Source organism: Mixophyes fleayi, chromosome 1 (genome assembly GCF_038048845.1).
Source record: "Mixophyes fleayi isolate aMixFle1 chromosome 1, aMixFle1.hap1, whole genome shotgun sequence".
Taxonomy (NCBI): domain Eukaryota; kingdom Metazoa; phylum Chordata; class Amphibia; order Anura; family Limnodynastidae; genus Mixophyes; species Mixophyes fleayi.
The window spans coordinates 153,944,136-153,971,747 of record NC_134402.1 but is presented as its reverse complement, the minus strand read 5'-3'; the positions used below and the strand labels follow the sequence as shown (position 1 = coordinate 153,971,747).

Below are 27,612 nucleotides of genomic sequence, written 5' to 3'. Positions count from 1 at the left end.
CTGGCCACCCACACTCTGGAGGTGATTTTGGTTTGGAGAGGGGAGGTAGGCCCTGGAGCAGTGATACTGGAAGTACATTGGGCAAAGGAGTCAAAGATTAAATCTCGCAGCCCAGACTTAGTGGAGTCAGGATGTAGAGTAAGCTAAGCTCCCCTCGCCGATATGAATAAACATACATTCCTGTTTGCACAGTATTGAGTACAATGTTGTTGCTGTATTAAGGCTAATAATTATGTCAAGCAACTTTCTGATGAACCTTTACTACATGTTTGCCTCTACTGGTTTCCTTATGCTACATTATAAGGACAATACATTCTTAAAATTGATTTACATTTATGTATTCCAACAATTCACAGATAATCTCTGCTTTTTGCATTCAAAAATAGCTTTTATTTTTTATACAAAATACAAAAATGTACACTTAAGTCTTTATTTTGATGCACATACAAAAAGACAAGTCTATCCATTCCATACAAAACAGATTTAAAATACTATGAGCATGGAACTTGAAGATCCAGAACATACATAAGAGCATTTTACATTTGTGCAACATATATAATTGTTAATGGCGGTCTTATTTTTTTTTCTCAATGAAGCTTTAAAATCACCACTTGCTGCTATTTGGATTTGCAAAACATTTCCGATCCACTGCAGTTTGTATATGTATAAAAATCCAAGCACATTACATGTATATTACAAATAAAGCATATATAAACCATCAGATTTAGTTCTGCCTGCACAGTATACTGTAGTGGATGAGATGGAAATATCACAGCACAATTGTTTCTATTCAGGATACTTTCCTTGAAATCTCCATGCTGTAAGTAAATTAAAGAGGGCCTTTACCTATGAGCTACATTTTCCCAATTACCCCAACTCCACTAGCACCGTTCATATTCCTGGTACATGCATTGATCAGCTTGTACTCGCCTACTCTGGTGCCTGTAGCCATTACTACTCCCAGACTGACAGTTGGGACAACTAAGTGAACTCCAGGCACTAGAAGGTGCTGTAGATTGTCCAATCATCTCCAACAACAACAATCCAGCCTGTAGTTCATCTCCAAGCTTGTCAGCCAGGAACAGGTTACCACAAGAGGTGCCAGTGGGTGTATTTATTGAACCGTACATATCTCAAACACAGTATCCTGTCATGGTTCTTTATGGGGAAAATGTAGCCACAATGGAATTCTTCTTTAGGTTAAACCGGTCATACTTACCCAATAATGAAAAACCTATGAAGAAATAACTGCATGGTAATAGGATTCACATTGATGTAAATGGGTATGGATGGGAACCAATGTATTATCCAAAAGCTTAGTCTAAATAGAATTTAGTTTCTCTCTTAAAATAGAAAAAAAAATGCATAGTGCCTGTGATACAAGTGTACAACTCCTTATATTCCTTGCCCCCTAGTAGCACACACATGCAACAAACTAGTGTAGGATTCAGACACCTCTACACCATCAACATTCCTACCTGCCACATTGACCGTCAAGAGTTCCTCTCACGCTAGAAATGGTCAAAACAAATAGTTACAACATTTGAAGCATGGTACTATTCAGTTTGCACTGTATGTATATAACATTACAGTTCATTGTTTAGCTGATATCTTTGAAAGCATTCTTAAATGAATTGACAATATGAACTACATACTGAATGTCTGTGTTTTTGTGCATCTACTCTCCTTTACAAAAGAGTGGCGTCAAGGGAGGGAAAAACAAATATAGCAGTATCAAATATATTTACCCCAGTATTGCTGCTTTCTTAATTATCTTACAGATCAGCTTGATTATCTTCTAGGTTCAGAAGTTAAGCAAGCACATGGACAAGACAACAGAGTGAGACTGGCCCAATGACAGAAAATGCAGCAAAAGATGGGGCTTGTAAGGGCTAGACTAACTTGGTAAGCATACCACGCTAATTGTCAGATTTTCTGTATCTGGCTAGACTTGCTGTTGTTGAACATGTGTCTGACAGTTGGACATATGTGCTGTAGTTGGTCCCATTTAGGGCATTTGGTTATAGAACTACAGAAAGCGTCAATCACAAGTTATAGTGCGACCAGACACGTCACCAGAGTAGTCCTAGTATAATACAGGCTATATTGTGTCCTGTATCCATTAGTGCAAGTTAGCTGGACCACATGATCATTACCTTCACACCTCTAGAAACAAAGATTCCTGAAAGATATTTTTTAAGCCAATAAAGGAGACAGGAAAATGAATAAAGGTGCATTTTGAGACTTTCTCAATGTTCATTATGGATTCTTAAATACTTAAAACTAGTAAATATAATATTTTGTCAAAATTATTTCTATTTTTTATGTAATGGTATTAATACTTGAAAAATTATTATTTTTTTATGTCTTAAGCTAAAATTAAGTGCAAATATCTTTAGAAACCTTTCCTAACACTATACATTTATGCATAAACAGAACAATTCGGTCTTTAACAGACATCAGTCTGAGTAAAAAACCTCCCATTCAGTGTTTTTAAGATTGTCTGGCACTGATCAGTGTGTTTGTGTATATCATCTACATTCACTATTGGACTGGCCCACCGAGATACTGAGAAAATCCCTGGTGAGCCCCTACCCTATGTCACACGTCCTCCTGACCTCCTCCTCTCAAACTAGACATTGGTCTGTGCTGCATACATGGGGTATAATGGAGGGGGAGGAGATGGTTGGAGAGGGGCCCTTCATACTCCAGTCTGACACAGTCTACTCAAACACACAGTGATAAGACTAGGCCTGAGATTTGCTTTATAAAACTACACACCAAATTCTGTTGTGTCCAATAAATCAAAACCAACCGTCCTCAATCTATCTACAATTAAGTACATTTTATTGCTGTTACAAGTCTTCTAATTTTTAGGTATAAAGTAAAATATATTTGGTATTTCAAAGAGTAATCAATTTATCATTTTGGGCATACCACAGAAAATGAGAATTAAAAAAATAATCATTTTCAAGAGACTATTTATATCTTCTTAGTCTGAACCAACCAAACTAAGAACAAAAGTATATAAGGAAGTAGGCTTCTATACCAAAGTCTTGCTACAAGGCACCCTTCTTTATGATTTCTGCACACTTATCTATTCATACAGGTTATAGAGCCTGGGGAGTGCAGAGCCAGCTCCTCCACTCCTCCGGCTCTGCAAGCGGTTACCATGGAGACAAGCTGGCTCTGTCGCTTGCTGTAAATAACTAGTTGTATGAAAAATAATTATTAGGCTGGAGATATAACATTGTAATGCATATTAATTGAGAGGGGGATAAATAAAATGCTGGAAACCAGCATTTATGGACAACACATGCAATTGTCAAAACAATGACCCCTTGCTATTAAGCAAAAATGTATCTATCTCAAATTATAAAACTATAATATAGCATGGTATATCAAGCTCACATCTTTATATCTAAAAAATGCAAACTTTGGTTCCATAACTCAATTAAAAAAAAAAAATGTATTCCAAGGTTTAAGCCCCCCATAGCAGTTACATTATTAGGAGACAGTGGGTGTCTACTCAGAAATAAATCCAATTTTTAAAAGAAAAATGGATTTTTACTTCATACACCATTTTCCTCACAGGACATTGTGTACTTGCCACAAATATATTATTATACTGGAAAGATGTGGCACTGTCTTAATGCAAATATACCATGGATGCTATTTCTAAGCAGGTGGCAAAACCCAAATTAATAATATCATATTTTGGTAGACAGATTCTTCCATTGAATTTGTCCTATTTCTATAAATGTAAAGTAACTGATCATTAAAATGAATTGTTAATGGACCTTAAAACGACAATACAATTAAGTAATTAGAATTGTCCAGTCTGACAATGCCTCTCCAGTTCGGCCATTCAGAGGACCAATATGAAAAAAGTTTTTATAATAAATGTATTTTTTTTCGTTTTGACATAAAACTGTGTTGTCAGACCAATAAAATAAAACAAAACTAGTTTTAGTTTTGAGTGCAGAATTCATAAACAAAATCATTTAAGAAAAATACTTCTCTTTACAAAAAGGACACACATTTTAAAGAACTCCATTTTTATTTCAAAATCTTCTGTATCCAAACTGGATTTATTATTTATCTAAAAATCGTCACAGGATTTTGTCAACTTTTAGGATGATTGAAGCAATCCTAACAAAAATTTAGTTGGAAAAATGACTGAACAAAAGTTATTGGAGAGGGTGTAGCTTCAAAATGTACCGTGTGTCTGTTTTTTTTTTCTCCTCAGCAAGTTCACTGCCCACTAAAACCCCTTCTGTCATAATGCTTCACATTGTAAGTCAGCGAGGAAGCAGGCAATTGCCTCAGACAGCCCCCAAGAATGGTACCAAGTAAAGGAAAACACATTAACTGCTGAAATAAACTAACATTTTACTCTCTTTTCCTTTCCCAGGCATGGTTTGTGTTTACACAGCTTAATTTACCAACACTGTGACACTTATATCCATTGTACAAAGTGTGGCTGTGTAAAAGTATAATAGTAAGTAATGGCATTAGATAACATTGCTGCATTAATACCCTGGATCATATTCACTGCAGATATGCCATACACAAATTGTAATCATTTTTACATGTGTACTATGAGTTATTAAAGCTTCTTATGGAGCAGTCTTTTTGGTATAGTCCACAGTGTAAAGATTAAGGATGGTAGAACTAGAAAAATATTGTCAAGCTCCTTGTGACATTGCAGAAACTGCTGGATAGAAGGGGTTATAGCAATCTGCTGCAGAGGAAAGATACCAACACTATTCTCCTACCACCACCACTGGGTAAAATGAGCCATGGTGATTTTACAGGACAACATGAAATGTAATGAGATAGGGAAATAAAGCCACATCAGTATATATTGAAGAACCACAGACGTTTGGTTAAAACATGTAGTCTTACTGGAGATATTGGTAGCATTATAAATTATAGTCATATTATAAGGAAGAAAGTGCATGCTGCAGAAAAAGAGCTTGTACACTTGTAACTCCAAAGACAAATCAACTGAATCATGTCATCCATTAACCGATAATATCGCTAATGAGTAAAAAGAAAGAAAAAAAATTAAATCATTCAGTAAAAACTGTCCATCAGACCCCAATACAATTTGCATGGATTGGGTTAAGTAGGAACTGCTTGTCTAAACATGTCAGACTGCTCAAACTTCCTGGCTTGCTCCTTTTGCAACTTGAAGATATGGTTCCAAGAGGATCTAATGCAAGGTTGTCCATCCAGATGTCACAAATGACAACAAGCGTCTCTGATGAATAACCAAGTAGTGTTGAAATGAGGTAATAAGTTGTCCTGGGTATGTATTTCAGTATTTCTACTCGGAACACATACCTGCAAGTTTCATAGAATAAGGTGGTAGACAAGCCCCCCCCCCCCCCCACCCAAGTTCATGTCCTTTGTAGTGGGTTGAGAAGTGAAACTGAACCAGTATGTAATCACCATAGGGAGATCATGGACCACGGTAGGTGTGTAGTTCTGGTTCACAAAATAGTAGTGAGGAGGATAAAAAGTGGACCCAAACCTCCCATCTTCCATTTTGGGCCATGTATTCTGACTCCAGTTATAAAGTTTTTGCTCTTATTTGTACCGTTAACTTGGAGTGTACCAGAAATAGAGCAAGAAAATGTCTGTTCGTGGTAAATCCAGTCAAGCAAAATTAAAGTTGATGTTGATTCTAAAGCCAGCATGTGCAATTGAGAAATTGTCAATTTCCATTAATTGGAGCATTGTTTTATGGGCCAAACAAGACACGTTCAGGATGCTGAGCTCCTCATTGGCCATCTGTTCACTCCAAGTGTAAGTTTTGGGATAAAAGCTGTTCTAGATCATTAAACCGTCTGTGAAGAGCCTCGTTTGCTGATTAGGACCTCCAGCAGCCGTAGTTTAGCTTTCATATGCTTATATTCACTGTATTCTTCCGCCATAGGACTGCGGTCTTCTTTTTGAACAGTTCTGTGGAGGTAAAAAAAAACAACAAAGTTTGCTTTTTTTTGTCCTTAATCATTTTAACTGGACAAAGGCATATAATCTTGCCCCAAAGGAAGTACATATCAAACATCCCTAGTGTACAACATTCTGCTATATAACTAGAACACCCACCCAGCAAAACATTATAGTAAATTTAAATCTAACAAGTACAAAACATCTTTCTCTCTCTTTAATAACTCTGTGCTTTTATTTTTTCTCACATTCTATAGAGGGTTATTATGAAGAAAATTTCACCTTAAACAAGTAAAACAAAACAATAAAAAGGAGAGGGCTTGGGGGAGATGGGACAGGTACAAGGAGATAAGTCGACAATGGGATATCAAATACCAAAGTGAGTGAGCAAGGACAAAGTTCCCTCCTGGCAAACCCAATAAAGGGCAACTAAAAGCTAAAATAAAAAAAGCTACTTATAACTACAAATATAAAAGTACACGTCTGACAGAAACATGGAAATTTGGAATTCTATTTACATTTGAAGTGCAGTTATCTGCCATTGTTGGATAAAGGAGGCCAAGACAGTGACTGCATTGTCCTTTAACGGAATTACCATCGGGTAGTCTGCTGTATATAGCAAAATATACCTTCTCACAATCGCTCAAATATCTACAGTACTTATAAGCTCCAGAAACTTGTACATATAAATTTGTGATTAACAGAAGTTCTCTTATCTAAATAACATGTATGCAAGATTTAGTGGTTCCTTAAAGAGCCAGTGCTGGAAATGGAATCCTAAGCTAGCCTCCATGGTGACAACGTCTTCTCAAATTCCGATAACTAGTTATGTCATAGATATGTCATTTTTTTTTATTGGAGCATATCCACAAACCTTTGCAAATCTGAGCTGGGCTAGAAAGAGTCGGTTGCTCTGATCCCTCTGCACATAAACAAAGTACTGTAGTGACAGATGACATAGAAGCCTGAAACCTACACATTACAGAGACACTGATTAAAATGAACATGATGTCTGCTCTAAATACGTATAGGTAAAAACAAGTTGTTAAAGTGTCAGCATTAATGATGTAATGCACAATAAAGGACATCATCTTTGAATAAAATACCTACTGAATTGACCTGCTTACATCATATTCACTCACCTTCCATTTTGTCTAAAAAAATTGTCTTCAAAATCTCTAAGCTTTTTTCTGATCCTCTTTTTCTCTTCCCTCGCTTCCTGAAGTTGTTCTAGGAGTTCTGGCCTATAAAAAGGGAATACAGTAAAGACCAAATTAGGTCAAGCAAAAATCACTTACTCCCTAGCTACATCTTGTACAACAAGCCATGTACTGGCATTGGGCAGCAATCATGGTTCTTTCTACAGTGGTTACTTAATGAGGTGATGATTACAATGGGCAAGTTCCATACTTACAGCAAAATTATAACAATAGTATTTTTAATTTATTTAAATATAGTCAAATATAAATGGATATAACATTTTTTTGGATGTATGACAGAGCTGGACCTAGATCTACTAGGTCCTTGACACATTTCAGGCTTAATTTATCAGTTTTAATCATGCGCATATGTTCTCTCCTCACAATGGTTATGGATTGGGGAAATTGTTTGAAAGGTTTGTTTCTTTGATAAACAATGGCAAAGTTTTTTAAAATCTGAACCAGCCTTTAATAAAAATGGATATGCAGTTAACATGTGTATAGTAAAACTAATAGTCAACATAAGTGTAAAGGAATGTGCTATTAACCAGATAACATCACAAGGTGAAAACCAAATTCCTGCATTATATGCTGCATCAGGCACTGTACTGTAGTGTACACTGATAAATGCCTTTACATTAGAGCAGAAATAAATGGTGGGGCAAAGAATCAAAGAGGAGTGAAAAAGAAGAGCAATGATAATTTGCAGTAAGAAACATGAATAAGTAAAAAATAAAGTCCAATTTAGTGCAGCATTTCAAATGGAATGAAACTTTTAGCATTAAGATGTAGAAATGTTGTAACAAGATCCAACATACACTGATGCAGAATGAATATTGCCAAGTCCAAGGTCTTGGCTGCTCTTTGATGGGGTCTTGTCATCTACTGGAGAAACAAAGCCATCTGCTTCATCCTCAAGTTGATCCAAGAAGCTTCGTACAGTGAAATCTGGCTTCATGGTTACAGCAAAATCAGTGTTCACGTTGCTATCATCTTCTGACCCTTCTTCTTCTTCCTGCATACACCACAGCCAGGGGGAAAAATGTTTTAGGGTCACATAATACACATGTAAAATAAACCCAGTTGTGAAGGTCTCGGGGATATGCAAGAAGATGTGAAAAACCACTACAAATCAATTAGTAAATGTTGCCAAAATACCAACACGTGGTTAGTAAAACACAGTTAAAGCTATGATTCTTTACATGGCAAAATGTTCTGTTCTTCTCATTTCTAAATCAATAAATAAAAATGCAATTGCAGAAAAGAAGGACAGCACTCTCAAATTTATACAACACATATATTGCGTACAGTATTGGCCATGGGAACCTTAGCTTGGCTAAAAGGGTCCCTTAAGTGCAGTTTATTTAAATAACATGCCTAAAACATGTAACTGATGGACTTGAATGAAATATCATCCTGAAGATGCTTCCATTCTTGGATACGCATGCTCCAGCTGTCACCAATGCTCACATCTGCCTGATTAGACAATAAAAAACATTTAGAAAGAATATGCAAATGTACTCAGGGAATGAACAATGCCTAAACATAATTAACACACACAATCTCCCATGCTTTATCGCAGTATTTCTCAGCATAGGTCCTTGGGACTTATGAACATTGTCTGATTTCACAACTCCGACCTGGAGCACGAGTGTATCCATTAATGAGTGATTTTCTCTAAACGTTTCACGTCTATGAGGACGGCAGTGAAGAGTCATTGCCTTAGGACAGCGTCAGACAGGTGCTTAATAACACTATGATTTTCTGACAAGCTAAACATAGTACAATCAATACACTCAGTTTATCATGACAGTGAATGGGGCAGTGCTGAATTCTCTGTTCTGACTACAGGACCGCTATAATAAAACGGAGTAACATGGTTCACCATTCAGTTTTTATGATCAGCTGATGGACTATATCAGTGTTGGAAAACCACAGTTTCCTGGTGCTCTGTAGTGTCCATCTGACATTGCTCTTATAGGACAAGTGTAATTGTTACTACCTAGGACAATACCAGTCTTATACTATATAGTAAGGGAGGTGCTAATACTCACAGCCTAGCAATTATCCAATGAAATGCACAGAAAGCAAGACATATTGTGGTACAGGGCAGACCAATCAATTATCCTAAAACATTGGATGATTATACGAAATAAAAAAAATATATATAGAGCAAAAATAATTATGGGTAATAATCTTTACCTCCTCTGAATGGTTAATAATCCAAGCCTCTATAAAATATTTATTGGAGGGAAAGTGCATTTGTAATAGAAATGTATTAATATATAATAAAGAAATATGCATTTCTTTACTTTGTTCAACATTAACTATACTCATTTCACTGCTCTCATATTTGAAATGCAGCAATAAGTGGATTTTTTTATGTTTATTAATAAAATAAAGCATTTTAGGATAATTCATCGGACTGCAGTGCAACACAATAATAGGACTTCTTGCATTACAGTCAGTTTGAAATGCAAAAAAAAGCAAGAAGTGCACAGGTGGTGGGACAGATTGTTAGGATCAAATGGAGTCGCAACTACAAAGTCCACAAAAAGTTGTTTAAATTGCCTTCCCAAAAGCGTGATGGAGACTAAAAAAAAATAATATCTTGAACAAGAAAAAAACAAAAAACGACTAGTATGATATACACGGGGAGTTTGTTTTATATTATTGAAATTTATTGGACCTGTTCATGACAATATGAAGTTACTGAAACTTCCATTTTGCATTAAAACATCACTGAATTTGAAAACAATGCACCACACGGAAAAAGAAGGGACAAAACGAAAGAGTGCCACCAACTTACTGCGTCCAGTTTTTATGGCTTTACTGGACACAGGGCAATAAGCTGCAACATATGCTTGGTATGGTATGGTGGCAGTACTGTAGAGGGGCTACTGGTCTGTAACCTATACATGGTATGGAATAGTGAAATGAGGCTGTATTATATGCTGGTTATGGGCTTGTAATTTACACCTAGTATACAGTTCTATTATATACTGAGTATGGCAGTGTATTATATACTCCTTGTGTTTATACATGGAGCTGTATCTCACGCTAAAGATCAGTGCTTGTATCACATGCAGATTACTAGGGGCGTTTAACACGCTGGCCCATTAGTGTGGGCGTGGTCAAAAGGTGGTGGGGAATAGTAAAATAAGCATAGTTAAGAATGTTCAGCTCTGTGCAGCATTTATATCATTCCCCATTGAAACCCAATAAATATATTTTTTTACTGGTCCCTAAAAGAACTAACCTGATTTTTTAATTATGGAATGTCAAATTGTCCCATAAATGTATATTAACATTACAAGCCTCTTATAAACTTGAGACGTCATGCGGTCAATGGCTAGACATTCAATTAGTTGACATTCAGAAAGTCAACAGTATTAGGTCGACAATTGAAATGTAGACGGTATTATATAGTTAGTGCCAGGTAGATTATTGTCGACCTAATAATACTGTCTACATAAGACTTGTCGACCTAATACAACGGTCAACATAATAATGTCAATGCCATTGTTATCGACTTTCCAAACCTGTGTATATTATGGTGTTGACAATATAAATGTCAATCATGTAATAGTCGATCATATGTATCACACCACAAGAGACTATGTAAATGGAAGTCTGTTTACCTACAGTTTAATCAAAAACGAATGGGAGAATATTGCAAAGGGTTAACAACTCAATACAAACATATTTTACAGTAAAGTGTGTACAATTTTACTCCAGAGATAAGAACTCTGCAACCCCGAGTGATCAGATCCCCTACAGTCTGTACACAGTCAGATCCACAGTCAGTACTGACACCTACGCTGTCACCTAGGTGTCAGTACTGACTGAGTAGCTGGAAGAGAACTGCAGATAAATGCTGTTTAATCCATATCTGAATATATCGATTGTTTAAAGAAGCATTTCTTAAAGGTACATTAAAGAAATCTCTGAATGGCTCAGTGACCAAGTAAATACATTTATATAACATAATACCACATGAGTTTTGAAAAGTTATTTTTCCCCACTCACACAGCATGTAGATATAAAAGATTGTTATACATACATGTAATTTACCACAGCCTGTAAGACCCTGGGAGCATTATGATAACATACGATGTAGTGAGAAAATCATATTTTTTTTAGCAAATGTCAGTGCAAGATTAACAAGAAGGAAAGTCACAGGAAAATAAAGGAACAAGCTGTGAAAATCATCTAGAACATTAAGCAGAGAAGCCAACGCAATCAGAGCGATGGACAATGTATGGAAGCTTGCACACAGCTAGCTGGGCTTAAGCAGTTACTGATTTTTGAGAAGCATCGCAAGGAGTCAAGGCACTAAATACAAGAAAACACTCAGTATTAAGGGGTTGATTGCTTTGTGGGATTTTGATGCAGATTTAGCAGTTATTGTCATTAGCAGCTGAAGTCTTATCTTTACCTCCTTGAAGAAGGATGCTGTTTCACCCTCGATTATTGGCTGCAGCAAAGGGCTTCTCCGCTTGCTCGAGGGGGATCCCTGTGATGAGTGTTAACAAGTATGTTACACTGTGAATCCCTCTCTGAAAACATCCCGAGCTCAACTTAACAGCTATTGCATCTACTGTGCCAAACAGGACTGGCAGAAATGCTAGGCTAAGCATTCACAGACCTCTGACAAGCAGAACAATATTACGCCCCTCTACTCTTATATAACAGTGTTTAAATATACATTGAAATAATAGGTGGTGGATATCGACAATATCAAAAGTTATAATTCAAACATATGTTCGTAATAATACAGTTCTATGTTAAGTCTGGTTTTGCTAATAACTATTGTATTTGCATGCATAAAAATATGTTTTATTTGTGTAAGTTCATTGGTATTTGGGCTTTGATTACTGCATGACATACTTACTATACAGAATAGAAATAGTATTGGTGAACACGATTAAGAAAAAACCCCACAATTTCTCTTATATACACATAGGACAATTAATTCATGGTTACCGAGTTATGGAGTTTTCTTTACTTCCCTTTAGAGGATAACTTATTTTGCTACAAGAGTGTAAGCATATTTACCTTATAACTGCAGTCCAGCACGGATTGCTCTGCACAGCCCCAGAGTCTTGTTTATAAGATGTTCTACTGGTCGCATATGAAAGAATTCCCAGATTCTGTCTTCCCAGTGATTTCCTGTCAACTATAACCAATTATGGCATGCTATACTATGACAGCATACTATTATGGGCTATATCAGTGACAGGCAACCTGATATACTTCAAGGGGCACATGTGTGGCCCTCCAACCTTCAAAAGGGCTGCACACGCACAGATTGAGAAAAAAATATAAAAATAAAAATTCCCCAAAAAATACTAATCACTCATCCAAAAATTCCCCCACTTGTACCAAAATTACATCACGTTACTCAGACCTCCCATTTGCTCCAAAATATCCTCATAAGCCCTCAGACCCACACCTGCACTAAGAGTCCACCAAGCCCCCAGATCCCACGCAAACTTCACCACATGCCCCACGTGTGCCACTCGGACCTCCGCAAATGCCACCATATGCCACTCGGACCTTCGCAAATGGCACCATATGCCACTCGGACCTCCGCAAATGCCACCATATGCCACTCGGACCTCCGCAAATGCCACCATATGCCACTCGGACCTCCTCAAATGCCCCCATATGCCACTCCGACCTCCTCAAATGCCCCCATATGCCACTCAGACCTCCTCAAATGCCCCCATATGCCACTCAGACCTCCTCAAATGCCCCCATATGCCACTCAGACCTATACCAGATCTAATATTTATCTTCACAGCCAGAGCGAAGAAAGTAGGAAGAGTATGTGGTGTAGAATACATGCACACTCTGCGCCTCCTTCCTTGATTGGTTGTGCTGAATGACCTGTCAGCAGTGCAGAGCAGGTCATGTGACACAGACTCTTGCTGCTCCTGTTCAATCTTATTCTCTGCTTTATAACAAAGCAGAGGATAAGTCAATGCTGGGAGCAGAACTGGGGTTTGCAGGTGAAGGCTAACGGCCACCTGTTGCCCACCACTGGGCTGTACTGTAAAGCTCTATCATGATTCCATTAAATCCAGAAGCTGTGCAGAGTGATTAGAGCCAGTGCTGGATTGCAGTTATGTACGGTTAAGTGTGGTTACTGTCTTGTAATAAAATAAGTTACTCCAAGAAGGGGGTGAGGGAAAGAAGAAAATTAAAGTGGAGAAACAAATTGATCATATAAGTCAAAATAATCCACAAAATGACTTCACTGTGAGCTATTATAGAGAAACTCCTCTGCAGTATGCTTCAATGGCCTTCTTATCAGAAAATATGAAGAGCTTAAGAAAAAAGACCTCCTACACAATTAAACTTATCTTAATTATCATTGGTTCTTATAGGTACCAGTAATATTTATACATAGCTCTCAACTGGAATTAGCAGTTATTTCATATAAAATATAACTTCAAGTTAATTATAATTATTTTTTGCAATATATCTATCTATATATATATATATATATATATATATATATATATATATATATATATATATATATATATATATATATATATATCTATCATACACACACCCACAGTGCATCATGTATGCATTTGGTAGTCATCCTGTCAGAGAGTATTATAACAGCAGCTATGGTATAACAGTTCAAGCAAATTGTGCTACCATAATATCATCTTTTTTTTTTTGTTATTTCAAATGATTACAAATACATATGTTGGCAAATTCCAAGGACACCTATTTGTAATAATTCTACTCTTGAAGTTTTTGATCATCTACACGGTGCTACTTCTGTGTGCAATGCGATTCTCAGTATCCATTATTATTCTGTATGCTACATAAGATTTATTAACATTCAGCATATAAAAAAGAATCATGATCCTGGCTAATTACTATAGTGGGGTTTTGGGCTTTTTGTCTATGGGGCATCACATGTCAACTCTATATGTAAACCAGACTAGATGGAAAGAATATCTGGAAATCATTGTTTTAGATGTTGGGAACATATTGAGCTTACACAAAAAGGTATATTCAGTTATGAAACCAAAAGAATATTCAACAAACAACTGTGGTATAAAAAAAAACATCCCCACAGTAATTAATCCAATAAGCTCTTTATATTTTTGTCCAGCATAATTGTTTATACTGCTCTGCAAAAATGATAAGAATTGATTGCTCAATATTCATAGAAACACTTGTAGATAAGGACAACTACCCAGTTTTCACAAGTGCTAAGTATATCCAGAATCCAGGACTTTTCCCGTGCAGCCCCCCTTCACTGGAATGACCTCCCTCGCTCCATCCGCCTCTCTCCTACTCTGTGCTCCTTCAAACGTGCAATGAAAACTCACCTCTTTCTCAAAGCCTACCAACCATCCACTTAACCCCCATCTCCTCCACTCATTCTCCCCTCTCTCCCATTCCCTCAACTGGCTCCTCTTGTGCCTGGTCTGTTTAACCCTCCCTTAGGATGTAAGCTCGCTTGAGCAGGGCCCTCTTCCCTCCTGTCTCCTTACCCATTCTTCTGCTCTGTGTCTATTGCATCTGCCTGCCTGGAGTTTCTGAAGTACTGGTACTTTTGTTTATTGTTCTGTACTGTTATACCCTGTATAGTCTACTGTTTGTACTATGTGCGGCGCTGCGGAAACCTTGTGGCGCCTAACAAATAAATGATAATAATAATAATAATATAAGTAATATAAATCTATTTCAGAAGATATAGAAGATGGCCAGAAATGTTGAGAACTGGTTATTCACCATGATCACTGAAAAGGGGTTTAGTGGAAGGATCGGTTACCAAATTGCAGAGATCCAACAATTCAGTGTTTAATCCAAAGGGCCAAAGCCCATGAGGCTTTTTCAGTGCAGTCAGTGGAAGACCAGCTGAAAAACCATTCATTAACATAGAATTTGATGGCAGATAAGAACCGCTTGGCCCATCTAGTCTGCCCAATTTTTAACCTATGGTAACCTAAAACTCTATTTGATCTTTTACTCTTTGTAAGGAAATCCTTATGTCTATCCCAAGCATATTTACATTGCAGCTCTGATGGGAGACTATTCCACTTATCCACTACCTCTGAACCTACTTCCCTCCAGTGTCAGTGCATGTCCTTGTGTTCTAATACTTCTCTTCCTTTGAAGATTGTTTCCCTCCTGTACCTTGTTAAAACCCTTGATATATTTGAAAGTTTCTATCATGTCCCCTGTTCCCTTCTCTGCTCCGAACTATAGATATTTTAGTCTTTCTGGGTAAGTTTTGTGCTGTAGGCCACGCAACATTTTAGTTGCCCTTTTTTGTACAGTGTCTAATGTATTTCTATCCTTCTGGAGATATGGTCTCCAGAATTGAACACAGTATTCTAGATGAGGCCGTACCAATGACCTATACAGTGGTTATTACTTCTTTCTTTCTGCTACTGATTCCTCTCCCTATGCAACCAAGCATCGACTTGCCTTTCTCATTGCTTTGTTACATTGCTTACCAGCCTATAAGTCACCTGAAATAGTGACTCCTAGATTCCTTTCCTCCTCAGTAGTTTGCATTATAGTGCTGTTAATACTATATTGATATATAGCCTTTGGGTTTTTGAGACCCAAGTGCATGATTTTGCATTTTGTGGCATTAAACGGTAGTTGCCACTCTCTTGACCATTCCTCCAGTTTATCTATCATTAGGCGTCGGTGTTTCTTACCAGGACCGTTTAAGATATTAAACATTTTCAGCCATCTGTGGTGGTAGATAGAGTACCAGTAATTTTGGACAACAAAGTCACCATGTGTTTAATCAAACTTTAACAACAGGTTTCGTTTCATAGATCTCCAGTCACAGTTGGCATATATGAAAAAAATGGATGTCTATATCTAGTTATTAAATAATATAAATAAAATCAAATATGCTTGTGGTAGGCAAGAACATGTCAAAAACCAACTTTGCTGTATATAGCACAATAGAATTGTAAAAAATTAAATAAAAAAGGATTTACAAATGTTCAGCAGGCTAAAACTAAAAGCAAGCATGTTCTGCACAAAGTAAAAAGAAATTGTGAAAGGAAACTTTGTTACAGAATGATAAAAGCTTGGATTTTCATGTAAACCAATGGAAGCTATTGTAACAATATACATAATATATACTGCACATAATTGTTTACCATATCACCGAACCAGGAATTCATTGATAACAAAATTCTATCAAAACAAATAATATGTGCAATAAACACACCAATTAGGGTGCTGAAATGCTGACAGTTAATAGAAACTGAATACACTGCTGAAAACAAATATTGTTTATTCATTTACCAATTGTGAAACATTATTGCAACTTCTCTACTCATATTAAAGCAGCAATTCCACAGATTTATTTTAAGCATGCATTCTATTTTTAGCTGATCTCCTACAAATATTTGTTTTCCTTTTTAAAATCTCTCTGGAGGGTGCAAAAGTATGACTGCCAGTCAAACATAAGCTCACAGGTCTCAACATGTCATATAACAGTACACAGAGCAGACAGGGCTCAGAGGGTGATTTTTGTGACATGTTATAGTGATTGCCATTGTAGTCACATGACATGTGCAGAAATATAAATCATTAACAGCAGCCGGAATAAACAATCCAAGGAAAACTGGTAACTACCAGGATTCTTAAAGCCAACTACAGTGATTTAAAAAAAAAACCCCAAAAAAAAAAAACAACATAAAACAAAACACACCACACCTTATTTTTTCATGGGATTGCTGCTTTATGTACCAGTAATGTTAAGTACACTATTCCACTAATGGAACAGCAGGTCAAAATGAATGCTTTTAAGAGAGAAATAAATTACTGCTGCCAGCAGCTACTTAAATAGGATATGCAAACAGAAAGCTCAACTTACAATGACAGGTATGGTGTTTGCTCGATAGAGGACCTGCTTAAACAGTCTGTATCGGTCATAAAACGGTTTCATCACCTGTCTCTCACTCTTTGTTACCTGAAAAACCCAAAACAAAAGTCTGAATGTTACTGCTTTGAATAATGGTTGCATATATTTTTAATTGACCTTGTTATTTTGCCACCAAATTATATTATGCATTACATTATTCACAAACACGGCCTGTTTTTAAATTATGAATATAGAAGCAGAAGTTAAGGATTGCATCATTACTTTCGAGAGTAACATGACCGATTGAATTCCCCCCATAGAATGTACATGATAAATGCAGAGACTCATTTAGTTCCCTATATAGAGCTTACTGTCAGGGCAAAAAAACTAATCAAATAAATGTATTAATATTGACAAATAAACAAAATAGAAAAATAGAATAAGAGACAGGATTTCAAAACACCCTCCAAATTAGATGTTACTTTCCAGTTGTTGTGATATCAATTTGCCCAGCATGCCAGGCCTACCTACAGGACACTTTCTAAAAATAAATGCTGGACAGAAACATTTGAACAAGAATACAGGCAATATGTAATTACACTTCTTATGCACCAAGTCTTTGCAGATGGTAGTCACTGTTTTTATTTGTTTTGTTTTAAATAAATCTGCTCTGTGTTCACATTTCTAAAAATATAACACAAACAAAATACAAACTTGTAGAACTGAAACTACAACTTCACAAGATTTGATTGTGGTGCACAGAAAAATCCTAAATCCGCAAATATAAAAATGGGCACGACATAAGGCCACAACCACTCTCCCCTAACCTCCCACCTAAAAAAAACCATAAAAAAAAACCAAACAAACATAACAAACAGAGGACACTTTTCTAAATGTAACCCAATTAGACCCCCTAAATTAAGACAGGTGATTTCATACAGTTTTTGGTTGTAAATTGAGCAGTGCATTATTCGGTCACAAGTGAAGTGTGCTTTTGAGCAGCACTGACCAAATTTTCCACAATACACATTGTTTTATATTCTTGGGAGTCAAAATTTATAAAATATATTAAATCCAATGCAGTTAATTTAAATTTAATGGGAGTCCAGAATGTGTTATCCTTAACACAGAAAGACAACAAAATATGTAAACATATCTAGATGACTAGTCAACAGCCCTCAAAAATGCTGCTAAAAGAGACCCAAGCCACTGCAGACATTAAATCACTCTATGTAACCCAATATGTACAGCTTCTTTTAATTCTCCAAAAGCTTTGATACATAATGGGTTCCAAAGTAATAGGCTTATAATACTTTATACTCTTTGACCTCCTGGTTTTTGGCTCCGCCGCATTTAATAAATTGCTCTAAAGCAAGTCAGTACTTTTCCACATTGCATGAGTGCCAAGGCAGGGCAAAGAACAAAGCTGATTTAATTAAAGTTTTAGTAAAAAACATTAATGCAAATTGACTCTCAATGAAGTAACATTCCTTTAGCAAAATGCTTAAAGGGACACAAACACATGAAAATGAGTCTTAATGAGGAATACTATTGTGATTTATCTTTCTATTTTTTTCTATAAAATGTTGTATGTTTCTGATCGGTTTGTTGAACAACTATGGAGTATATTATATATATATATTTATATTTTTTTTAAATACATTGACTGCTACAGGGCCAGAAGAAAAGAGATGTCTGCAAGAGTCCCCAGAGTGACATTCAGGGAATAATTGGATTTACAGTTACAGAGAATGCAATAAAGAAATACAAATTTTGTGGAACAACAGGGGACTCCTCAAAATGTAAGTATGATGTAAATATGGGGCTTAATAGTTTTTAGTTATAGCCAGTGTTTGAACTAGAAATTTAGAAGTGGCGATATAAAAATGTACTGGGAATGTCAATGAATGGAATGTGATAGTTTTACATGAAGGCAGCAAGAGAAGTGGCGGCATGGCGTACCACCGTATACATCTCCACTTTCACCACTGGTTATAGCTTAATGTAGAATTAACAAGGATTTATATAATCAGTTGTAAGATACACACCAAATACTATCCAATGTTTATAAGAAAATTTATTGTATGTAAAAAGAACCACTAAAAAATGGACTGCATACATACACAGAATATATTACATCCCAGTGCCTCTCTAATGGAAGTCTTTAGAGACACACCAGAAGGTATGAAATGTCACTTAGAGGACTTTATTCAACTTATATGGTGTTGCCCCAAGTTGCAGATTATAAACAAGATATTTAAGTTTAAAGTGAGACTTGATCCAAAAATCTAGGCCGATTAGATGATTCTAATATAGTAAATAAGAACTGATATTAGAAAGTTCATTCCTCTGCCATGTAAAACAATTACATAGCATTAGATGATTCCAGATGCACCGCCCCTTGATCCATGGACTGTTGCACAGCAATAAACTACTACTGAATAAGGTAATTTGGGGACAGTTGTTGCTTACCTTTGAACTTCAAATTTTTGGCCTCATTTGCTAATTACACAATTACAATATTGCATTGATCTAAAATATACTCAGCTAAACAGACAATGTGACCATAGACACGGTTAGTTTGTTTATTGTTGAGTTACATTATCATTATGATGTGCATCACATGGTATAATGCAATGCTTTGTCAGAGACATTTGCTATAATTGTTTCTAGAATGTAATTATGTACTTGCATTGTAATAGTGTTTGGTTTCATTGCCTGCTGTATGCTCTTCTACACTGTTAAGTTTCTTCCCTTTTTAGTTACAAACGGTTACAAATAAACTAGCCCTATTGCATCAGTTACTAGGAAGTAAACAATGCACAATACACAAAAGGTAGATAGGTCCTAACTCTTGAAAGCTTAGAATCTATAGGGACATGGATCTGGTTTGACGCAGCTTTGTATTAGTAAATATTTATTTTCTATTCACTTGAAGAAGTTTATGTGAACAGAATAAAGCAAAAAGGTGATTCTGCTCACTATCCCTGTAATGGTCACTGTTTTTCATGTGAAAATGATCAGCATGAGAGATGAAGCGTGTATTTATACAGAACAAGAAGAACCCTGTGTACAGGAAATAAAAAACATAATGAATACATACCGGTCTGCCATGAATACTTTCATAGTACAGCAAAGCTTTTTGAAGCGATACTTTCTCTGCTGCAATCTGATCTCTGGTCATATCCTGCAAACATAGATACAGATTGTTGTTGTTTCATGCAGTATACAGACCTACACACTAACCAGACTCTCCTTAGTCGAGAAGATTGTAGCAGAGATCACAATTTTACAACATCACATATTTATCCATATATTTGTGCCAAATAACAATTAACAGAATGTGAAGACATTCAATCTATTAATACCCATGTTTATACCTTAATATCCTCTGGGCGGTTGACCTCTGCTCTCTTGTCCTCTAGTTTCTTTTGGATAGTTTCCATTGTGAGTTCTATAGAGGGCTTGGCCACTTTCTCCGCTTCCTGCTTTTTGTCTTCCTCCCTCTCTAGCTGGGAACCAAAACTTTTCGGCAGTGTATTACTCCTCTGTCTCATCTGAGGAACCAGGTCTTCAGAGATCTTGATTTTTGACTCTGAGTAACAAAACATTATTTAGATTTGATGACATCAAACAGTTCACTTTTGACAGCAAATTAATATTGTGCAACATGCAAATTGAGGTATGTAACATATCCTTCACATAGATACTCAGCATCTACACACCTCAAAAACATTTGTAGCCTAGACGCAAGCATTGGCAATAGCTCAATAGAAGTTGCATTTTCTATTTACCTTTAAGCTGCTTCCGGAACTTGGTCAGCTCATTCATCCATTTCAGAACCTCAGGATTTGTAGCCTTGTCACGATGGGAAGGCTGGTCAGAGAGACAGAAACAACCTCAGAAAGGACAAACCTTAAACTTTATTAGGAAATTAAGCTATTTGCTTCTAGAATGTAACATTAAGAGCTCATGATATTTATAAGTGTACATATGTTATTTTTTTTTTAGGTGGAAGAGGTAGTTATCGCAGATATAATTATTTCAGCAAAGAAACACAATGTATGACTTCAGCCTAGTGGCTTGTAAATTTGTCATTTTAGTAACAACTTCAATTAAGAAATCTTAGATATATAATCGTTTATTTGTATGGCCCCACCATATTATGCAGAACTTTACCTGCTTACTTCAAATTTTCTACCAGGCACACAGGCCCATTTTTGCTAGAGGCTAATAAGCCAGTATGTTTTGGAAGAATGGTTGACGGGACCTACGCTGATGAATCATCATCACCATTTATCATCATCACCATTTATTTATATAGCGCCACTGATTCCGCAGCGCTGTACAGAGAACTCATTCACATCAGTCCTGAATGGAAAAGCCCTTACTCTGTATTTACGGTCGTGCTCAAATTTCTCCTCAAACTTGCGTATCTTTTTCTTGAGGCTCTGTATTTTTCGTGTGATCTGGGCAGGAGTCAGGTCCTCATCTCTATCCTCCTCATGAGACCCCAATGAAGAGCTGCGTCTCCTGCTGAAAGAATAACAAAGAGTTAGCAGAGGCTTATACACTGTGGCCTTAGGAGCCTGACATTACCTGGGAAACATTACTAATTATTACTTTGCACGGTTAAAGTTGGGTTATGACGGGATAAGGCATCATTTTGACAAGCAAAATTATAATAACAATTAAGGATAATTTGGATTGTTATTTAACCAAATTATACCTAAACTGATCCAGTACAAGAGTGTTATGAAAGCAAAAATCTGAGATTATACTATATTTTACAAATATTTCAGTGTTTATGTACAGCGGTTAAGCAGATGAACTATGCTAGTACATAAAGCCCACAGGTCAGATACAAATGTATGTTATGTAGTTAGACTCCCATCTCAAAATTGCTAATACTATGTAATGCAATGATTTTGTACAATAGACACATGTTCTCACAACAAAAAAAGAAAGAAAATAGATATATCACAGTTGGTTAAGATAAAAAACTACAAAAAATTATAGTTTTAGTTGAACAATATAATTAAAGCTGCTTCTTTTATTCTAAATGAGGGTTGAGAAGGAAGAGAGGGGTAAAGAGGTGCAGAAAAAATAATAATAATAATAATAATACCTCATGAACGAATGTGAATTAGGAGGAGATGGGGGCACTTCTGTATCATCCAGATATTGCTGACTATGCCCATATGCATAAAATCGAGGAGATAGCATAGGATCACTGTCTGCTTCAAGGAGATGACGAATAAGACGGCCTGCCTGAGGAGACAGACGTGCTTCATCAGAGTCTGCGTCATCACGGTCCCATGAGGCCAGGACTGGTGCTGGTTCTGTGAAGACCAAAACACATATCATTCATTAACATTTAAAAATAAAAAATAAAATATATAAAAATATTAATTACTACAAAATAATTAAAAAGAAAATTAATAGGCACCAATGGTCCGTCTTGTTTTGCAGTCAGGTTACAGTTATGACTGCGTTATGCTGGAGCAGTTTTTGCTGAACCAGAGAATGGAATATTCAATTTGCAAACATACTGTACATCTGTGGGAAAAACAAAACCTTCACAATGCAAATTTAATTTGTAGGTGCAGTACACAGTGAAAGCCAAAATGGCTGATTTTTGTGGTATACAGAAACTTTGTACAGTGAAGCAGTGCTTAGAAAGGCACCTTGCTTCCGTACATCAAGATACACAACTTTCCTATCCTTGGAACTACTTGACCCAGATGCATGTGAAGTTTCCACCTTGACTAATCTGATTTGCGTGCTCCTGCTTAGTATGGTAAGATTAAACCGGTGCTTTCATCATGTATGCTCTATCAAACTGGCAGCACCAAAAGAAGAAACAATGTTTTCTTTATTTTATGGAAACTAATAACTATTTTTTACTAATATTAACATTTCCCAGTGATATTGGGATTTATTGTTTGCCAGGGTGTAAAGCACACACATACAAATAACAAGATCCCTTGCTACTAATCAGTCACTAAGCTACTGGTGTGGGTGTGTGTTTGGACACACATCTATATACTAGACATATTTATGGACTGCGATTTATTTCAGGATGAAGCATGGAACGATTTCAAGCAAAGGAAAAACTTCAACACAATACTGATACTTTAAAATAAATTAATAGAAAATAGAAATATAAAAACACTCACATAAAATACTACAACATTTTATAATGGCAAAATCAGAGAGCTTTCATACTGTAATGAATTAAATACAAAACCAGTTTTAAATGTAAGGTTGATTGGTTGATCATAACAGCAAGGCATGTTTCACCATTATCTATTCCCTATCCCCAAAAAAGGATGCTGAAAACACATACCAGTGCCTTGTCAAATTGTACCACATGTCAAAAGGGAAATGAATCATTTATGAGATCTCAATCTGTGCATTGTGTGTCTGGTTTCGCTCTTGAAGAAGGAACACACCTCCTTTCATATTAGAGGGTAGTGTGTGATACCAGACACTTGTGGTGGAGAGACAGACTATTACCCCTAATATTCAGCCAGTCCTAACCCAAACCAGGACAAGAAAATGTGCTATAAGATCACCTTGAAATGTACATATAGGATTTTTTTTTTGTCTGCCACTGTTCTCTCTTTAGATTATAGAGCCCTATGAATGCATCACCTACCAGCACTGTGAATGTATTGGTATACTGTACATGCTAGATGGATGATGATATTGGTCTAGATCAGTAGTACATTGCAAACACACAAGAAAAAAACATAAAACTGTGTCTGCATGTTTAAGTTATTCCAAATTTATGAGTTCTTCCTTGATTCTTTATTTGGCACTACAAATATGCATTCTTCAGCTTCCCCATCAGTGGTTGCATCAAAGGCAACACCAAATATTTTCAGAGGCACTTGGTTGCCTCTTGGCTCTTCACCTATCACTAGATCACTATAAACCATACTTGCCTACTCGCTCAAAATTCCCTGGTGGAGGCTCCAGACTCCCGGGAAGATTAGGCAAACCTCCCGAATTTGCTGAAATTCACGGCATTGAATGGCGGGGCTTAATTGCGCCAATAAGCCCCGCCTCCGATATTAAATGCCGTGAATTTCGGCATTATATAGTGGGGCTGGGCCATGGTGACGCAACAATGTCACCACGCCCCCTCCTACTGTCACGATGTCGCGTTACTTCTCCCCTGGGATTTCCCGGTTGAGAAGTTTGGAAAGTGGAAGGTTGGTATGTATGCTATAAACACTTTACCCTATATAACAGAAACAGCATATTTTAATACATGTTTTAATTAAATTATAGTGACACAGTAGAGTAGATAGAAAATTGTTAAAATAAGTCAAAAGCTGAAGCAATGTTTCCTAATGGAACATGGATGGGAAGTGTACTGAGCATTTCCGCTAGCATTCAACACAGCAAGTCACAACACTGAAGTGGTAAGTTTCGCTCTTGCCTACACAAATGCATACTTCCCATTATATAACCAATGTTTGTGAAGGAGACCTCTTACGCAGTGCTCAGGAGCAGGACAATGGACACACAAACTTTAATCATATACTAGGTCTTCACTAAAGAAACCAATCTGATTTTATCACACTAGCCAAGTGAATGAAAGGCACATTCACCAGTCTGCATATTGTGTATTTATCCATCTTTACTTTACTTACGCTGTAAAGCAGAAAGAGTGAAACATGGTAGAGTGGCAGCCTGAGCAGTGCGACGACCCAAGAAAATGTGATCCACATTTGTTTACATTTTTGCAGTAGTTTGGGATACCAGGTACCCAAGATAAATGATGTCCCTATGCAAGATCATATGCCTATTAGTAAAAAAAAATCCAGTCCCACTTTCCAGTCCAAGTATTTCCATAAAGAGGGACGCATTTCTATTATAACTAAGCGTCTGTAGGACAATTATTATTCATAATCCAACAGAATCTTTGCAGCTTTTACTGAAACTGACGAGCATAAAATAAATAAGTAAAAAACATTGGAGGGACACCAGGTACACAGCCCTGTCCTAAATAATAATAAGGTACATTTATAAAGAGAGTCTGCAAAATTATTTTCTCAGAACACCATACTTATAATGCGGGATACAGAGAAAAAATGGTCTGCGACCCCTACAGGTCATCGCAAAAAAGAGTGAGACTTTGTAGGAATTGGAAGGACCTGTAGTGTGACATTTATAAATGGTTATGTAACAAACTAAAAAAATAAATCAATGGTGCTTGTTATACACCGTAGGTTAGACCTGGGGTAGGAGAAGCCAAAGTGCTATTTGAGAGATGTTTATAAAAACTGTCAGTGTAGTCTTTATAAGTGCAGGAGGCTTTTGCCAACTAATTTGCAGCTACACTATGTTTCACAGTTTTTCTTTACATCCTTTATTATAAATGCCTTCAAATATATCTGACAAAGGAAAGGCCATTCTTTTAAAAGGAGGAAGTATTAAAAAGATTTTACAAAATAAAGGTCATCACTATATGACTATGGCTATGAAAAAAGACATCTGCAAATGTTAAGCATGTTTACAAAGAGCCTAATAATATTTCACCAATAATAAATTCAAAGACCCCAGAACCAATGTTTTTTGTTTTCCACCTTAAATGTTCTTCTGTTGCCCCAGAGTATTTATTTCCCATGGTAACCGTGAGCACTGGTGACTAAGAAAACAATTGGAAATAAAGCGGAAATCTTCCAAGCATAATAGGATAAGCATTACAGGACTAACACTTCTACTGGACTGTGTGGATAGGGGTGCGTGCAAGGATTGTCACCAGATAGTAAACTAATGACACGACAGCACGCAATGTTAATGGTAAAAATACATTGTGCTTCAAAACAGAATACAGACATGGACTCCAGGGACCAAAGTGGCCTGGGATATAGAAAAATGCCTTTCTTTCTGTCTGTAATGCTCTCCATCTTGTGATAAGGGAGGATATCAGATGCTCATTTAGAAAAACATTAAGCGCAGAACAGCAGATGTCTAACAACCATCTGTTCCTCTTTTGCATTAAATTTACACGTTATTATATTTCTATTTAAATATAGCCCTTGCTGATGAAATCAGTTTATCAGAAAATCAGAAGTAAAGCAGTGGTCAAGAAGAGAAAACCGAAATTCCTTCAGCAAAGTTCTGGCACTGAAGTGACACCATGCATTGGAGTGTGCCTGGAATTTAGCACAAAGTGCATTTACCCGTAAAAAACACAGGCAAACATCCGATTAAACCCATCATAAACTGTGAGCATGTGGCAATGTTTCATACTTGTCACAACAAAGCAGTCACATCATGCTTCTCTAATTTAGCAGCATTTCATGCTATTTCTGAGAAAAGATTTTACTGCAGTAACAAAAGACATACAATAGAGATCTAAGTGTACAACAAATTGGATGGAAATTCCTACTTTGAGCAACATACTATTCTGTGAAGACATGGTCCAAGTGAACAAACATAAGAATATACAATCATAGAATACGCAGAGGAAAAACTATAAACTATATAGTCATACAATATGATTGTGATGGAATAGTACAAAAATCATACAGTGCTTAGGAGTTATGCAATCAGCTTCAATTAAAAGTATACAATCAGGTTGTCAGAAATGTTTTATCTTGATGCAATCAAATTGGTGCATGTGCCATAATTGTAAACAGAAAAATCATTGTGTACACTTGGGTTTGGTTATAGGCTTGTAGAATGTTAGCATGAGTAAAGCTCTAATTTTCTGACAGTCTTTATTTGTTGAACTACACTAATGCCTGATAAAATGGTGTGGACATACAGGAGCTAATAATAACTGTTCAAAAACAAAATACAAAAGAGCAATAATGGAAAGGTCAATTCATGGGTGCAAAAAACTGTACTTCGTTATAACTTTGCCTGAAGGTGCAGTGGAATAAATAAGTTGAAGGGACAAATTACAACATTTTCAGATCTGCCCTTGGGAATCATTAACAGGTTGTAAAGAATAGTTTGGTTTGTTATTCGGCCTATTGCACCCACCAAAGTGTTTACATGAACAGCTGCAACTCCTCTGACAAAACCATCCATGCCATGAATACTATAAATATACAGTGCATCCGTAAAGTATTCACAGCGATTCACTTTAGTTATGTTACAGCCTTATTCCAAAATGAAATATATTCGTTTTTTCCCCATCAAAATTCTACCCACAATACCCTATAATGACAACGTGAAAAAGTTTTTTTTGCGATTTTTGAAAATGTATTAAAAATAAAAAAAAACTAAGAAATCACATGTACATAAGTATTCACGGCCTTTGCTCAATACTTTGTTGATGCACCTTTGGCAGCAATTACAGCCTCAAGTCTTTTTGAATAGGATGCCACAAGCTTGGCACATTCCCCTTTGCAGCACCTCTCAAGCTCCATCAGGTTGGATGGGAAGTGTCGGTGAACAACCATTTTCAGATCTCTCCAGAGATGTTCAATCGGATTCAAGTCTTGGCTCTGGCTGGGCCACTCAAGGACATTCACAGAGTTGTCCTGAAGTCACTCCTTTGATATCTTGGCTGTGTGCTTAGGGTCGTTGTCCTGCTGAAAAATGAACCGTCGCCCC

The 27,612-nt window shown here is 36.6% G+C and overlaps 1 protein-coding gene across 4 annotated transcripts in view; it reads right to left on the bottom strand.

Annotated features, from left to right (window-relative positions):
• Window positions 1-367: 367 nt before the first annotated feature.
• FAM13A (family with sequence similarity 13 member A) overlaps window positions 368-27,612 on the bottom strand; it is a 143,340-nt gene continuing 116,095 nt past the window's right edge. For 3 of the 4 annotated variants that reach the window (XM_075201790.1, XM_075201808.1, XM_075201819.1), the window contains 10 exons: window positions 22,157-22,370; window positions 21,420-21,564; window positions 20,823-20,904; window positions 20,409-20,623; window positions 20,132-20,215; window positions 17,041-17,136; window positions 11,596-11,673; window positions 7,976-8,172; window positions 7,101-7,202; window positions 368-5,970 (listed from right to left, as the gene is read on the bottom strand). In XM_075201790.1, coding sequence (XP_075057891.1) covers window positions 5,847-5,970; window positions 7,101-7,202; window positions 7,976-8,172; window positions 11,596-11,673; window positions 17,041-17,136; window positions 20,132-20,215; window positions 20,409-20,623; window positions 20,823-20,904; window positions 21,420-21,564; window positions 22,157-22,370 — 1,337 coding nt within the window. In that variant the 3' untranslated portion in view covers window positions 368-5,846. The remainder of the gene's footprint in view (window positions 5,971-7,100; window positions 7,203-7,975; window positions 8,173-11,595; window positions 11,674-17,040; window positions 17,137-20,131; window positions 20,216-20,408; window positions 20,624-20,822; window positions 20,905-21,419; window positions 21,565-22,156; window positions 22,371-27,612) is intronic. The other variant, XM_075201798.1, reaches the window with a different exon arrangement.